At 52.1% G+C, this 15,395-nt stretch overlaps 6 protein-coding genes across 6 annotated transcripts; 1 reads left to right on the forward strand and 5 right to left on the reverse strand.

The window, feature by feature from the left end:
* Positions 1 to 1,084: 1,084 nt before the first annotated feature.
* On the reverse strand, positions 1,085 to 3,721 carry BDR25DRAFT_322877 (Pkinase-domain-containing protein; the record flags this gene model as incomplete). The annotated part of the gene is made up of 6 exons (XM_033692064.1): positions 1,085 to 2,190; positions 2,240 to 3,151; positions 3,203 to 3,350; positions 3,410 to 3,527; positions 3,585 to 3,613; positions 3,671 to 3,721. 6 exons carry the CDS (start codon positions 3,719 to 3,721, stop codon positions 1,085 to 1,087), a joined length of 2,364 nt encoding a protein of 787 aa, XP_033551533.1.
* Positions 3,722 to 4,357: 636 nt separating this feature from the next.
* Positions 4,358 to 5,599, reverse strand: BDR25DRAFT_280158 (2-nitropropane dioxygenase; the record flags this gene model as incomplete). Its single annotated transcript, XM_033687794.1, has 1 exon — positions 4,358 to 5,599. Exon 1 carries the CDS (start codon positions 5,405 to 5,407, stop codon positions 4,358 to 4,360), a length of 1,050 nt encoding a protein of 349 aa, XP_033551534.1. The 5' UTR covers positions 5,408 to 5,599.
* A 23-nt stretch (positions 5,600 to 5,622) lies between these two features.
* On the reverse strand, positions 5,623 to 7,896 carry BDR25DRAFT_111326 (uncharacterized protein). The gene is made up of 5 exons (XM_033683574.1): positions 7,490 to 7,896; positions 7,095 to 7,369; positions 6,890 to 7,041; positions 6,597 to 6,840; positions 5,623 to 6,537 (listed from the first exon to the last, which is right to left on the reverse strand). The coding sequence occupies exons 1-5, from the start codon at positions 7,746 to 7,748 to the stop codon at positions 6,004 to 6,006; spliced, it is 1,464 nt and encodes a 487-aa protein (XP_033551535.1). The 5' UTR covers positions 7,749 to 7,896; the 3' UTR covers positions 5,623 to 6,003.
* Positions 7,897 to 8,461: 565 nt separating this feature from the next.
* On the forward strand, positions 8,462 to 11,832 carry BDR25DRAFT_301357 (uncharacterized protein). The gene is made up of 2 exons (XM_033689552.1): positions 8,462 to 8,822; positions 8,873 to 11,832. The coding sequence occupies exons 1-2, from the start codon at positions 8,482 to 8,484 to the stop codon at positions 11,661 to 11,663; spliced, it is 3,132 nt and encodes a 1,043-aa protein (XP_033551536.1). The 5' UTR covers positions 8,462 to 8,481; the 3' UTR covers positions 11,664 to 11,832.
* Positions 11,833 to 11,890: 58 nt separating this feature from the next.
* BDR25DRAFT_301358 (uncharacterized protein) lies at positions 11,891 to 12,463 on the reverse strand (the record flags this gene model as incomplete). The annotated part of the gene is made up of 1 exon (XM_033689553.1): positions 11,891 to 12,463. A coding segment is annotated over exon 1 (275 nt), but the record flags the coding sequence as incomplete, so codon positions are not given.
* A 2,303-nt stretch (positions 12,464 to 14,766) lies between these two features.
* BDR25DRAFT_164167 (uncharacterized protein) lies at positions 14,767 to 15,159 on the reverse strand (the record flags this gene model as incomplete). The annotated part of the gene is made up of 1 exon (XM_033684075.1): positions 14,767 to 15,159. A coding segment is annotated over one exon (393 nt), but the record flags the coding sequence as incomplete, so codon positions are not given.
* Positions 15,160 to 15,395: the final 236 nt, after the last annotated feature.

Below are 15,395 nucleotides of genomic sequence, written 5' to 3' on the forward strand. Positions count from 1 at the left end.
CTTGGGGGCTTGGATGATGTATCAAGGTTGCTCTCCACCTTGCTACCTTCGACTCCAAATGCTCTGTCCCTGCCATTGAAGCCAATCTATCCCAAACTCAAACTCAAACCTGATCAACCTCCGGCTAAGTACACGACAGACTGCGTGGAGCAGTGCATGAGGGGGTGCTATGAACAATACCTCCTGCATGCTTGCCTGCCCCCTAAGCACACCACGCGCCATCATCATCACCCCTATTGAATTTCCCATCTCCACGATCTCAAACACACGTCCACTAAATAACGCTAGTTAGCAGCTAGTTAGCATCACATCAACTCGTCCACTGAATCTGTTCACCTGTTCACCTGCGCACCAAGACTTGGAAAAAGACATATCTTCTTATTCCATCGCATGCCGAGCCATGCCATCATATCTACCTCGTCTCGTTTAGAACATCCTACAGGACCAAGACATGACATTCCACCTCACTCCCTACTGCAAGCCCCGCCCGTAACCAAACCCCTTTTATGCAAGTAAAGCCTTCGCCCTCGTCCGAGCTAGGGTCAGGTCCTCGCTTCTCGTACCTGCAACAATGGTGGCGACAACCAGAATATGAGCGAAACGCAGACAGAAAGAATGATAGATAGACATATATGAACAGGAAAGGTAAAGTAAACAACATCGGATAAAAAAAGTCGCTCCTTATTTACACACTCACCACAAAAGTTGGGCTGAAGCGAGCCTCTAGCGCACGGATTAAGAGTTAGGACGATGCTCTCAGAGGAACGAGCTTGAAGGCGGTTAGGGGAAGGGAGGGAGAAGGAGACGGGGGCGGAGAGAAATCCAGCCTCAACACCCAGGGTACAGAAAATCCCTTTCGCGGGGGAAAAAAAAAAGGAGAAAACAAGTAAGCAAAGCAAGCCAAAAGAGAAGATGTTATGTGATAAGCAAGAGAAAGAGAAAAGTGCCATGTATGCAAGCAAACACGCTAATCCAGAAACACCAGTACCGTACCCTATATTCCCTCCACTCAAGAAGTAATTTATCTCCCAAACGCTCACTCCATCAATCAAGCATTCCCTCAACAGCTCTATTCATCTCTTCATCACCCATCCTCCTTCATCGGCGGCAATGGTCCCGCCTTCTCCTCCATAACTACAACTTCTCCCTTCCCCATAACCGGCGAAAACTCATCCACCTCCTCAAACTCATCCTCATCCTCCTCCTCAATCCCCATAATCTCTCCACTCCTCCTACCCTGCACACTCCCACTTCTCGAATTTCCCTCACTTCTCGGACCACGTGCATCGCGCGGACTACTGTGAATATTGAGATTCAGCATCGGTCCTTTAAACGGACTACGTTTCCGTTTGGCGAATATCAGGCCAGGAGACGGGGGTGGCGCTGTACCGAACGCTGCACCACCTTCGCTGAGGGGCGCACGGACCACGCGGATGTTGGATGGGAAGGTGGAGTTTGTCGGGGTTGCAGGCAGGACTTTGACGGAGGAGTGGGGGGATTTGGCTTTATGCCCTGAGGTCGAGACGGCGGGGGAGGCGAGCGATGCAGAGGACGTGGAGGACGCTTTGGAATGTGAGTGGTGGTGATGCGGCATAGATCGGATTGAAGAAATAGAAGACGAAGTAGATTTTCTGCCTCGTAGACCCCCGGAAGACCGACGGTACGATGAACGTGGTGTTAGTGGTGATGGAGATACAGAAGGTCGTTTCCCGCTCCCCGCTGTCGAGACTCGCGGCCGTGCTTGGAAGTGCGTTGAAGGCGTGAGATTTGGGTGTGCGTGAACGCTGGAATCGCGATTAGCGTTGCTTAAGCGTCTTCTTAAGTCGGGCGATTTGCTCGGAGGTACGGTGGGCGATTTTCCGCTGCTGGCCTTTGAGCCGGGTGAGCGTGCTCTTTTCGACGTCTCTTTTATCCAGTTCCTGAGTGAAGCAAGATGGTTAATGAAGGGTTGTTGGTACTTTCGGCGGCGTTTGGGCACAAAGCCGTTGGGGTGGAGGAGATCGGGATTGGTGGATACAACCTGTAGCATGCTACTCCTTGATCTCCTATTTCCTAGCTCTTTGGGAGGTGGGGGAGGACGAGATGACGAATCTGAGTTGCGGATGTGATCTTTTTCAATAGGCGGAGGTGGTTCTTCTGAATCTCGATCGATATGTGATTCAGGCAATCGCGGGAGATCTGCTGGAGTTCCTAGGGACAGTCAGTTTAAGCTATGAGCCATTAACGGATCAGAACTCACCATGAACGCTCGTTCGATTCAGAGCCCGGCCGCGACTCTTTGGCGGATCTCCAAGCAACGGGGAGTGCAGCCCCTCCTCATCAGTCTCTTTAATAGTCGGCGCAAGTTTGTCTAGACGGCCACTAGCAGCACTTAGTCGCCTCAAGCTCTTAGCTTCAGCCTCTCGTTCTTTCCGTTTACGCTCCCGTCTTCTAGCTTTACGCTCCTCCTTCTCTGATAGCAGAGCCCACCAGCCTGCGAGTGAATCACAACGCTGCGCGAGGACGTTTTCAATGACCATGTCAATATCCACACCCGCTGCGCGCATCCGTTGCAGAACCTCCTTTTCTAGATCCGTGGTAAAAGGCGCAGGCTGCTGCAATTTCAAAATCTCTTGCTGGCGCGGAGCATGCTCCGCCAACCACGGGTTCTGCAGTATATCTGCGAGCGAGGGCCGCAAAAGCGGCCGCTTCGAGAGTAATACCTGAACCAACTCCTTCGCCTGCGGCGGGAATGTGCTCGGAAACATTGGCTCCTCCTTCAGAATCTTCATTTTCGTGACTGTCTCATCGTCATCATCGAAAGGCAACTCGCCGGCTAACAGCGCATAAAGAATGATCCCCAGACTCCACACATCCACCTTCTCACCCGCATACTTCTCCCCCTTCAACATCTCCGGCGCACTATAGCACACGGTGCCGCACCATGTCTGGAGATAGCTTGATTTCCCCTCATACTCACGCGTGAAGCCAAAATCGACTAGCTTGACATTCTCGTACTTGTCCAGGAGGATGTTCTCGAGCTTGAGGTCACGGTGGACGCAGGACTTGTTGTGGACATAGGAGACGGCGCCGACGAGCTGGGTGAATATCTTCTGCGCTTTGGCGGGTTCTATGGGGCCCTTTTCGAGGAGGTAGTTGTAGAGCTCGTCGCCTGCAGCCCAGATCAGAGAGGCTCTGGCGGGTTCTAAATATAGGGTCATACCTTGGCAGTACTCTAGAACCAGCCATACCAGCGACTCGGTGACTATAACCTCGTACAGCCTTGCAATATGTGGATGGAGAAATTGGCGATGGTGATGGATCTCGCGGGCCAGGTTCGCGTCATCCTTCTTCGCGGACTTAAGGACTACCTGTCAAAGTGTCAACTGCATGCGTTACAGCAGCTCCCACCGGGGACCTTGGAGCGCACCTTGGAGCCGTTGGTGAGCTTGTGGGTCGCCAGATAGACCTTGCCGAAGCTGCCCTTTCCAATGAGCCTCCCCAGGGTGTAGTTCCCCACCGTCTTGAGGTCTGTCGCATTGAATTCACTGCGCGGGGCGGATCAGCATGGTGAGGGGAAGATGCGGCGAGGCCGGCGGGCTTACTCGAGAAGCTGCTTGTACGAGTTTGCGAGCTGCGACAACACATCAGCGTCTCCCATCGAAGCCGGGCTCGGGGCCGCGCTGCTCACCTTCTTCCTCTGGGCCTGGAGTTCAGCCTGAGCCCTCAGATTCGACTGCATGGATTGCGCCGCTCCGTGAAGTTGTCCACAAAGCCGTCATGAGAAGGATATGCTAATTGGCGCGACGGGTAGGTGACAAACCGTTGGAGCCGCACAAGCCAAGGCCCAGAGCGCTGGAGAAATACCCAGCAAGCGAGGAATAATAAAAAAAAGGATAGCCAGCGGAGGGGAGCGCAGGGCAGGGCGTGTGTGCAGAGGAATACAGCGGGGTGTGAATGTCCAAAAGCTGCAAAGCCTAGTCGTCGCCTGCTCTCCTGAGACTCTTTGCTTGCTGTGCTGGTTGGCTCAAGGCGTCGACAACCCCGGCGCTGATCACCCACGTCCTCGGTCGCTGAGCCCTGCGAACCATGGCCAGCCCAGCACGACAGCAGATAATGGAATTCTAATTTCCTGCAATATTGGCGTCGACGCCATTCCACGCCTCGTACCTAAGACATTTGAACTTCTGTCATACATTTCCCCAAGAACAGCTCGCCATCGCGTCGCACAGTGCTCACAGACTACGAATGAGGCTAGTAGGTTTCACTCTATCCCTCGGAAGGTTTACGCCTCCGCAAGCATTTCTCCCTACTCGTCAGTACATCCGAGAAAAGTGCAGACGGAAACAATGTCCACTCAAAAATAATCTTACTTCGACTACAGCTTGCTGCTCTGCCCAGCAATGTACGTCTGACCCAGCTTCAGCATCTCGATGGCCTCTTGCACCATTTCCTCAACAATCTCCTTCGCCGGCTGGATAGACTGAATGGCGCCCGACACCTGGCCCATTAGGAACGGAATGTCGACATCCTTCCCATCATCCATGTCCTTCGCCAGCGGTACAATTCCGCTATCCGTTAGCTTCTTAATGTCATCCGGCCGCGATTCCCAGTCCCTGATGTAGTCGTTCATCTTCACCCGCAGCGGCCGTCCACTAACCACCAGCGTGCGAAGAGTATCCGTGAACGACGCCGAGACGACATTCTCCTTGTGCATTTGCGAGCACCCAGCCTCAACGCTCGCAACAAATCTCGTCCCAACCCAAACCCCCTGCGCGCCCTGCATCAAGCTACTCGCCAGACTTCTTCCATTGTAAATACCACCCGCCGCGACCACCATGGCTGGCTGCCCCGTCAACGGACTCTTGTACTTCCTCGCTACATCCACCACCGCGGGGATGAGAATGCTATTCGCAATATCTCCGGTGTGTCCACCACCTTCACCACCCTGTGCACACAAAATATCGACACCCGCGTCTAACGCCTTAACCGCATGCTTCGGCGCCCCTACCATATTCATAACCAATATCCCGGCTTCATGTAATCTCTTAATGGTCCTCGCGGGCGGCACACCCACCGCACTGACAAACAACCTCGCCCCATTCTTAATCGTGACCTCAATCAGCTCATCCAATTGACCGTGTGTGTAGTCGTGATTCGTCTTGCGCGCCGAGCCGCCGACTTGTGGGAGTGCGAGGTCGACGCCGAAGGGAAGCGATTTGTCGGAAAGGTTGGATTTCAGCTCGTCGATGATAGCTTGCAGCTGCTGGGGTGTGTAACCTAGCCCGCCAATGACACCGAGGCCGCCGGCGTTGGATACAGCGGCTGCAAGAGGCCCGCCGGAGGTTCGCGCCATCCCGGCGAGGATGATAGGGTATTGGATCCCTAGGAGCTTCGAAAGTGGCGTCTGCAGGATGGGTGTCGACATGTTGGCAATCGATTCAATTCATGCAAGGGCAGGATTGGGAATTGGTGAGAGCAAACGAGCGCGCACAAAACTGCTATAACGACGCCCAGGCCTAAAGGTGCTTGGATGAGGGGAGCTCATGGCGAATCTGTGTACATAAATAGTGATTGTCGGTTGGAGACAAGAAACAAGGGTGCCAGTTGCGGGGCCTCGGTTCGTCGGTCGATTTCAGGGCTGACTCGCTCGGCAGGCTGCTGTCACATGACTCACGCTCTCAAACAGACCCAGAGGGATGAAGAACCACAAGCTGTTGTGATGCAAGAAGTAATATACATGGACTTGAATGGAGTGGTTCTGCTAGCTGGGCTGTACCCCGTAGCAAGCTTATTCACCCCAGAAGTAGAGCCATGAGCCACACCTACATAGTCCCCATCCCTCAATCTCTCCAGGTCTTCAACATGCCGATCACGTACCACTGCTGCTACACACTTCACCACAACGAATGCGAGAGGTGGAAGTGGGGGCCGACGAGATGTCGGCTGACACTGTAGAGGTGGAGAACAACATGGACCCGTCAGGAGAGGTGATAGGGTCGGACCTAGGATGCAACATGCCCATTAGCGTTTGACTCCATTGAGCTGACCATTGACTTGTCGGTGACCATGCCCATTCACTTTCCCATTCGCAAGACTCTGAGGTGGAGGGGGTGGTGGCGGAACGGGGCCAAACGGACGGCGTTCTAGGACAGGCTCCATCGCATCCTCCTCGGTATCGTCATCGTAGTCCCCACTACCTTCTTCATCTTCGTCCTCGTAGTCGTATTCGCTTTCAGTAACCTCTTCATCCTCCTCTAGATCGTTCATTGGTACCTGACCACGACCCTGAGCCTGCATCCCACGACAAAGTGTCTCCAGCCTCGCAATCTTCTTACGTTGATCTTCCAATTCCTTGTCTTTTCGGGCAATCAAGTCTTGCATTCTCGTGCGTTCCTCGACCATTTCACCAATGTTTCGGTTCGTGACTTCCTTATTCCGGGTGAGGTTTTGATTCTCCTTTTCAAGGCGCTTAGTCTTCTTCGACATCTCCTCCATCTCCTTGCGGAAGGTCAGAAACAGGTCGTTAGAATTATTGAGTGTCTCTTCCACCTGCATCTGGTCAGTTGTAACCAACACACCGTTAGTTGAGAAAGTGCTAAGAATAAGCGCCATACCTGTTTGAACTTCTCAACGTAGATGTTCAATTGCGTACGCAGCTCTGTTTCGGTCTGGGAGAAGGTTGAGACTTGTCTCGTCAATTGATGCGACTTGGAAGATTCCGCCTCCTGTTGTTTGCGCTGTTGCTCTAGCCGGGCCATTTGATACTGTATTTCGAGTTCCTTGGTCCGGAGGAGAGAGTGGAATTGCAGTTCGCGCAGCTCATATTGTTCGATAAAGGACTTGAACTTTTGCCGGAACCTATGACTATCTCAGCGGAAGTCCGTTCACAGAAAAAGGGAAGGCGCACAGCTCGTCTAGCTCCATATCAATGGGGGGCTGCTGTTCGGGCTGATTCTGCGCGTCGATGCAGTCTTCCACATCAGCGACCATCTTCTCCAGACGATCATGGAGTTCTTCTCGGGCCCTTGATTCGGTAGTCTCGAGTTTATGAAGTTCATCCTAAGACACATCAATCCTAATTCTGTTGTGCTGTCAAGGCAGAATGGGCGAACCTTCAACCTCTTGTTCTCCTTGGTGAAGTCCCTAGATATCTTCTCAAGTTTGTCCTTCATCGCTGTGACCCTATTCAGCTCGGTCCTCTGGGAGTCTTTCTCTTTCTGGAGTTGGTCTCCCCGTTTCTTCGCCTTCTGGTGTTCGCGCTCGGTGCGCTTCATGTCCTGAAGAAGCTCGGTGTATTTCTTTTGGACAACCTCGAGGCGCGACATGGGAGTCTCCATGTTGGAAAGAAGGGACGACAAGTCTCGATTGGCTTTCTTCACTTCGCGCTCTATTATGAAATGCTGGTGTTAGCCATATGAAACTCTAAGCCAAACGGGGAGAACTGATGTTCGTATTTATAACGCCCGCGCTCCACTGTGCCAAAGTTGTATGGCAGGGGCTGACCCACCGATCTCGCGTTCCTGTTCCTGATCTCCAGCTGCGTCCAGTTCCAACTGCGCAATCTTGGCCTGAATCTGTTTCGCCTGCTCTGAAGGATCTGTGGACTTCTTGCCCTTGGCCTTCTTCGCAGGCGCGGGGGCATGTTGCGCCGGAGCCATGGATGCGGACGTGGACGTGGATGCACTGCGGCTCGCTTCCATGCCACGGCCGGAGTTGGAGCGGGATGGAAGGGTCGGTACGTGGTGTTGCTGTGCAACAGTTGCCATGAAGTCGCTCGTCGGGAACGGGCGCTTCAGACGCTTGAGCACCCGGGTGACGTCTGGGGAGACGTCCTTGACCGTTTCACCGCGGCGCTCGACCAATGCACGCTAGCTTTTACATATGCAGCATGCGCAGACGCGATCGGGGCGAGATGCTCGCGGGCTGAGGGGCTCGTCTGACGCCTCGGAGGTGTTCGCTCGGGAGGTCGGAAAACGGGCAACTCTCCAGAGCAGGAGGACACTGCAAGCGGCGGCCTCTGACGGAGATATGTGTTTGATTAAAAATCGGGGCGACGTGTGGATATGGCTGTTCGAGTAGAGTCTCGCGGGGAGTGTCCGTGGCTAATAGTGGTGTGTTGGGTTAAGGAGGGGACCTGGCAGAAGTTGGAGGTTTCGTCAGTATTCTTCGCTAGGCATCTGGTTGGGGACGGCACAACAGGCTCACTGGTACATGTCAACGCCGCACCGTAGCTCCAGAATTGAAGGCACGCGAGCAACACCGTCTCCAATGCGGCCACTGGCGCGTGAAACACCACAGAAGGCAGCAATTCGCCTGCTTTTGGACCTGGCTTTTCGGCACTGCAGCCCGCAGGCTTTTCGTACTTAGTCATCGCAGGACTAAACCGTGCTGGTATATATATTACCCCCTGTCCAATGAGCTTGTAGGCCATAGATTTTTTTTGGCTTGCCTTCTTAGTTGTGGGCAGTGCCGGCAGCCGCTCTCTTGTACGCCTCAACCATGCTGCGCTCTGCTCAGTGGCAGCTTCGGAGACCTCGGAACTTCATCCCTTTACTATCGTCTCAAGCTTATCGCCGAGGATATGCTGTGGCTACAGAGCTGTCAAGCTTTCCCAAGGTTGGAGAGCAGCTCCATGGCTTCACACTCAAGCGCGTGAAAGAGGTCCCGGAGCTTGAATTGACAGCTCTTCAGCTTCAGCATGACAAAACGGGAGCTGACTACCTACATATCGCCCGAGACGATTCAAACAATGTCTTCTCCATTGGATTTAAAACCAATCCACCAGATGATACCGGAGTCCCGCACATCCTGGAACATACAACGTTATGTGGCAGCGAAAAGTATGTGTTTTACTCTAGAAGACGCAGTCAATATGCTCATCCAGGTGTAGATATCCCGTCCGGGATCCATTCTTCAAAATGCTTCCTCGATCCCTCTCCAACTTCATGAATGCATTCACCTCCGCAGATCACACTACCTACCCGTTCGCCACGACCAACGCCCAGGATTTCCGAAATCTCATGTCTGTATATCTCGATGCTACCCTGCATCCACTTCTAAACGAAAGCGATTTCACCCAGGAAGGATGGCGCATAGGCCCGGAGAATCCGCTTGCAGCACACGGTGCGGAGGCGGAGAATGCGGGCCGTCTTGTCTTCAAGGGTGTAGTCTACAATGAAATGAAGGGGCAGATGTCAGACGCTAGCTATCTGTTTTACATCAGATTCCAGGACCACCTTTTTCCAGCTATCAACAACTCGGGAGGTGATCCGCAGAAGATTACGGACCTCACTTGGGAGCAGCTTCGGAAGTTTCATGGGGATCACTATCATCCAAGTAATGCAAAGCTGTTGACGTATGGGGACATGCCGTTAGTGGAGCACTTAAAGGAGATCGATGCCCGGTTGAGCTGCTTTGACAGAATTTCTGTCGACCACGATATCAAAATGCCAATCACACTAGATGGCCCCAAAGAGGTGACAGACTTAGGCCCACTAGACCCTCTAGTCCCTCCAGATCGGCAATACAAGACTTCGGTGACTTGGCTGATGGGAGATACATCAGACGTTGTGGAGAACTTCTCGCTCGGAATTCTGAGTAACCTTCTTCTGGACGGGTATGGATCACCTCTTTACCGCAACCTCATTGAATCTGGACTAGGTGCAGATTTCAGCCCGAACACAGGATACGACAGTGCAGGAAAGGTAGGTGTGTTCTCGGTGGGTCTGAATGCTGTTACGAAAGAGGATGTGCCGAAGGTTCGAGAGGCAATTGTAAAGACTCTTCTTGAGGCCAGAGAGAGTGGATTCGACAAAATCAAAGTCAGCGGCATTCTTCACCAACTGGAGCTCTCTTTGAAGCATAAGACAGCAAATTTCGGGATGAGCATCATGCAGAGACTGAAGCCGGGCTGGTTCAATGGTGTCGATCCAATGGACGCGCTGGCTTGGCAAGACACCGTGAACGCATTTCAGAGCAGATACGCAAAGGGCGACTATCTAGAAAGTCTTCTGGATAAATATCTTCTGAACGACAGGACCTTGACTTTCACCATGCAGCCGTCCGAGACATACAGTCAAGAGCTGGCAGACGAGGAGAACAAGAGGTTAGCCGAGAAGATCCTACAGGCCACAAGACATTTCCCGAGTGAAAATGAAGCCCAAGCGTACCTCGAAAAGCGGGAGTTAGAGCTTCTAGAAGTTCAAGAGAAGGCTCGAAATCAAGATCTTAGCTGTCTCCCAACCGTCCATGTCAGGGATATCCCGCGGGAAAAGGAAAGGAAGCCACTTCGACACAGCAACATTGGGGACGTAAATGTTCAGTGGCGGGAAGCCCACACGAATGGATTGACCTACTTCCGTGCTGTTCACAACCTCCACAACTTGCCTGACGAACTTAGAGAGATGATCCCTCTATTTACAAGTGCCATCCAGCGACTCGGGACTCGGACTAAGACAATGGAACAGTTAGAAGAACTCATTAAACTCAAGACTGGCGGGATCTCGGTGGGCTATCATTCGTCGCCCTCTCCTCATTCACTCAGCGCGTTCAGGGAAGGCCTCTCTTTTTCGGGATTCGCGCTTGACCGCAACGTTCCTGACATGTATGAGTTGCTCCGTACGATCATCACGGAGACAGATTTCGATGGGCCAGAGGCGGAGAAGAAGATTCGAGAGCTGCTTCAGAGTTCCGCAAGTGGCGCCATCAACTCGATCGCCGAATCCGGTCATGTTTTTGCAAGGACATTTGCAGAAGCTGGCCTAACTCCTGTTGGCCGATTGAGCGAACAGACTTCCGGTCTGACCCAGGTCAAGCTCATGACGGGCTTGGCTTCTCGCACTCCTTCGGAATCGCTTGCCGACGTCATCCAAAAGTTGAAAGCTATTCAGTCTTTCGCTATTGCGAACAGTAAGAACCTCCGCGTGGCCTTGAATTGTGGTCATGAAAGCTCAACCTCGAATCAAGAAGCGTTGAGTCGCTTCCTCGGTAGTCTGCCTACGAGCACTACGAACCCTTCATCCACCTCGCCGGAAACAAAGTATCCTCGGAACTCAAAATCGTTCTTCCCTCTGCCCTACCAAGTGTATTACTCCGCTAAAGCTGTTCCTACAGTCCCCTACGTTGATGCATCTGGAGCCCCACTTGAGATCCTCGCCCAGCTCCTCACGCACAAACACCTGCATCACGAGATCCGCGAAAAAGGCGGCGCTTACGGCGGTGGTGCCTACTCCCGCTCTTTGGGTGGTCTGTTTGGAATGTACAGCTACCGCGATCCCAATCCTCAGAACACCATGAAGATAATGAGTAAAGCGGGGCAATGGGCACGAGACCGCATCTGGACGGCGCAGGATCTAGAAGAAGCCAAACTCAGTGTCTTTCAAGGCTACGATGCTCCACAGAGCCTCAACCAGGAAGGCATGAGGCTGTTTCTCTCCGGCATCACCGACGATATGCTGCAAACGAGGCGGGAGCGTCTGTTGGATGTCACTGCAGAAGATGTCCAGAGGGTCGCAGACCGGCACCTCGTTCAGCGCGCTGCGGAAAGTAGTGTAGCCATTCTTGGCGAGAAGAAAGATTGGGTGGATGTCAAAAACGGTTGGGATGTCCGCGATCTAGGTATGACAGAAAAGATGGAAGGGCTAGCTCAGCAATTGCCGGAGGAGATGGCGGCGCAACCTTGAGCATTTAGTCCTCTTTCGTCTTCTGAGAGGAACATCTTGTAAGTCCTTGTAAACTACTCAACTCTGGCATCGTTAGCATCTACGTATGGGAAAACACTTTTGGTAGGGATGAATAAATTCCATCCCTTTCTCTCTTCCCTCTCTTTCAAACTTCTTCCTTTGTCATCCCATCCCATCCTCATCTCGGCTCGGCCCACCATTCTCCCCGGTGGACCGTGCCCTAGGCAGGCACCCTAACTATAAAACCACCATCTCTCCCTCCTCTCCCCTCCTACAAGCGCAAGCAAAGAACAACCCACGGACCCGCAAACTACCACCTCCATAGTTCGCTGGGACCGATCCCCTCTTTCGGGGTCCATGCGCGAGATCAATCTACGTCTATCCCGAGCCGAGGACGCGAGACTTTTGCAAGGGAGTATTTCGTTAGGTGAGGGAGTCTTCCTGGCTCGATCTAGCCCGAGGCTGAAAGGCGCTAGGCAAGGAAAGAGCCGGAGGGGGGGTGGAGCTACCATTTCAGAACTGCGGGACTGGAGATTCGTGGTCCTGCGGACTATCCTGGGAAGTACATATATGTTTTGAGAAAAGGGAGGTGAGAGTGCATTGGTAAGGGTTTAGTGCTTGTGCCTAGTTAGTGAGTGAGTGGGGAAAATAGGTTGATAATGTAGAGGTTCGCTGTCCTCGGGTGTAGTGTTTCGGTAGAGGCTTCCGACCTTGGAAAGGCCCCTACCTTCCTAACGTCCCTTCATGGGTGGCAGAAAACCCACTGTGCCGGAAAATATAAGGGGTACTTTAACTTCAAGCGATTGCAACTCTGCGCACACGTCAAGTTTTACTAAAATTATATATAAATAGTGTGCTGTGGCTACATGGAAACATTAAACCTTTTCTAGCCTATAAATTACATTCGTATTATCGCCTTCTTGCGTGATTTGCTTAGAGCACCACCATTAAGCTTTTACTACTTACAATACACCTCTGAGGGCCTTGTCTAAGCCTTAGAGCCTTATTCTAATAATAGGAAGTTGTTGCGTCGCCAAAAGGTCAACCTTCCAGCCAGCACAGCAGAAGAATATATATAGGCGGATAATTGTGTGCGACAGAAGTCATCATGAGCTTTGTGTCTACTATCGCGCACAAGTTCATGCAAGGTCGCCACCCCAGATGGTACCTCCAATCAAAGCAATTGCTAATCCTGGCTAGTGCTGAACAACTCTGCCTCACACAATCAATCCTCACGGCGTAATTTTATAGTGGCTGTTAGGCCTGTGGCTGTGCGAAATCTTAGCAAGCGGCCTAACCTATTGCCCGTAGCCTTGCAATCCAACTCACCCTTGGCTAAGCTTCCAGTCAACTCCCTGGGAACACCTACAGAATCGCCATCTCACAAGGGTGAAGCCGGCGCGGGTCGTCCATCCCTCCCTGCTAGCGGTGGCGATGTGACACGTGGACTAACGAAAGAAGTACCAGCTTCCTGCACAGTCTGAGGACACTTACACACTGACCGGCTAGCCAACTCGACCGGGCTAGGGTTGCCGCCATCTCGAGTATTTAAAAGACACACTATGATAGGACCGTCAAAAGTGTCAGAACCATGCAGCGACAGACACCAGACAGGATATGACGAACCAAGCAGTGTCTCTGCCACCCTCGCCGCTAAGTTGTTAGAAGCTATTCGAATCTAATAGGTCTTGCGAGCGTGTGCATAGAGTGATAAGACGCAAATTATCTTAATTAAGCAATGCATCCACCGCTTCGGAACAGGCCCCCGTGCCGCTTAGTTATCAACAACAGACCTGTGCGCAATTCTTGCAATGTTCTCATGCTCAATTTTTTTGTCTGGAGGCATTGCTGATGTTTGTAGATGCAGGTTTTGCGCAGGCAGCAAGGTTGACACGTTTATAAGACTAACTGCTTCTGTGGCGGTGCATACCTTGCTGCCCCTAAACGCAATTTTCACCTCTTGCTCGCAGCTAGGGGTTTAGTTTAGTCTCTCCACTATGTTGTTCGGATTCTCTGTTGGTGACTTATTAGCGCGGCAAACTTTCCCTACTGTCTAATTAAAGCGTTACGTAGCAGCTAAGGTGCTAGTGAGAATCTTGTGCTGTAATTAACAAGCTAGGATATGTTTAGCAAGCCTTTATCTAAGCTATTTAGGGTCTAACAAAACCTTCCCCTGGACTACCTTTAAATCCTCATCATGTATTATTATAGGATTAATAGATATCATCTAACGTCCATCCCTGCGTGCCGGGACACCCGCCGTGCTGGGACACTACTAATACTTTCCAACACAGCAAAGCCAACAATAAGCTAGAGGCATAGACATTCTCAGAATAAAGATATTAAATCATAAGCTTCATTCAGATCTAATATCTCTTAGGTATGGCTTCTGCTTACTGTGCAATACCACAGTCCGTCGTGAGCCAACCACGAGCACGTTACTTTAGACGTCTGTAGGTGCACCAAAAGTTCATGCATCCTACCGAAAATCCGTCAAGTTGCAGCTCATTGCATAGTGATCCAATCCCGAGCGCGGCGACAGAGCCCGAGAGGCAGTTGTGTTTCCACGCTGGCCTGAAATCTACCAGCTGATTTGACCGATGCTTAGATTTACTGGGGAACCGTCGCCTACGTCCGGAAGCGGCTTGGGTGTAATTTATCGACGCTGATGCTGGCCTCTAATTGCGATACACGTTAGGCCCCCATCTTGTCAGGAGCTCGCCTTGAGTATCACCCATTTGTACCCAGCGTGACAAGTCCTTTTTTTTCCGTAGCTGGATGCATTTGTGTAGCATTCTGTCTGATATTGCACATTAGTCCCGTCATTATATATATGCTAGTCCTTCAAATGTCTAAGACTCATCTTCGCGAGCCGACGGAATAGACTTGATTTCTTCCCAGTTTGTCTGCTTACGTCACTGGGTGGAATCTCTTGGGGAACGTCAGTCGGGTCCCGCTCTTGAGACGAAAGCATCTGCGAATAGTGTTGGTGACATGCGCGGGTAGTTGGATGATCCTTCCCAAGAGTGGCAATGTACCCAATGGATGCTCTTTCATAAAGCACAGTAGATTCATCGTAACGATGCCGATTTGCAAGAAGACGAGCGAGGCAGTACACGGTCGTCAGCGTGGAAGGATGCTCAACACCAAGCACCTTCTCATGCCTCGCCAGCGTCTGCCTGTGCATCGATTCGGCCTCCTCGTACTTGCCTTGGCTGTCCAGCACTACAGCCAAGTTGTTCATGGTCCCCAGCGTGGAAGGATGCTCAACACCAAGCACCTTCTCACTAGTCGCCAGCGTCTGCCTGTGCATCGATTCGGCCTCCTCGTACTTGCCTTGGCTGTCCAGCACTAGCGCCAAGTTGTTCATGGTCCACAGCGTGGAAGGATGCTCAACACCAAGCACCTTCTCACTAGTCGCCAGCGTCTGCCTGTGCATCGCTTCCGCTTCCATGTAATGGCCTTGCTGGTGTAATGCAACTCCTACCTCATCCATACTTGTAAGTGTATCCCTATGCTCTTGCCCCAAGCTCTTATTCCGAGATGCAAGAACTTGTCGGTGTGTCGTCTCTGCCATTGAGTATTGTCCTAGACTTGCCTGGCATCGCCCAACTCGAACTAGGAGCGAATCCTTCGTGGTCTCATCCAGAGTGTCATCCAATCCGGCCATGTGGATTGCGTGAGGGAGGTACGCCGTCCATACTTCTTTCCTCTCGAGTCCGCCACAGGGGA

Source organism: Lindgomyces ingoldianus (assembly GCF_010093535.1).
Source record: "Lindgomyces ingoldianus strain ATCC 200398 unplaced genomic scaffold BDR25scaffold_6, whole genome shotgun sequence".
Classification (NCBI taxonomy): Eukaryota; Fungi; Ascomycota; class Dothideomycetes; order Pleosporales; family Lindgomycetaceae; genus Lindgomyces; species Lindgomyces ingoldianus.

Excerpts from the sequence above, each read along its gene's own strand:
- BDR25DRAFT_111326 (XM_033683574.1), bottom strand. The coding sequence starts at position 7,748 with ATGGCAACTGTTGCACAGCAACACCACGTACCGACCCTTCCATCCCGC. Across the intron at positions 7,370-7,489 it reads GGAACAGGAACGCGAGATCG|AGCGCGAAGTGAAGAAAGCC; the intron begins GTGGGTCAGCCC and ends ATTTCATAATAG. Across the intron at positions 6,841-6,889 it reads GATATGGAGCTAGACGAGCT|GTTCCGGCAAAAGTTCAAGT; the intron begins GTGCGCCTTCCC and ends AGATAGTCATAG.
- BDR25DRAFT_301357 (XM_033689552.1), top strand. The coding sequence starts at position 8,482 with ATGCTGCGCTCTGCTCAGTGGCAGCTTCGGAGACCTCGGAACTTCATC. Across the intron at positions 8,823-8,872 it reads ACGTTATGTGGCAGCGAAAA|ATATCCCGTCCGGGATCCAT; the intron begins GTATGTGTTTTA and ends ATCCAGGTGTAG.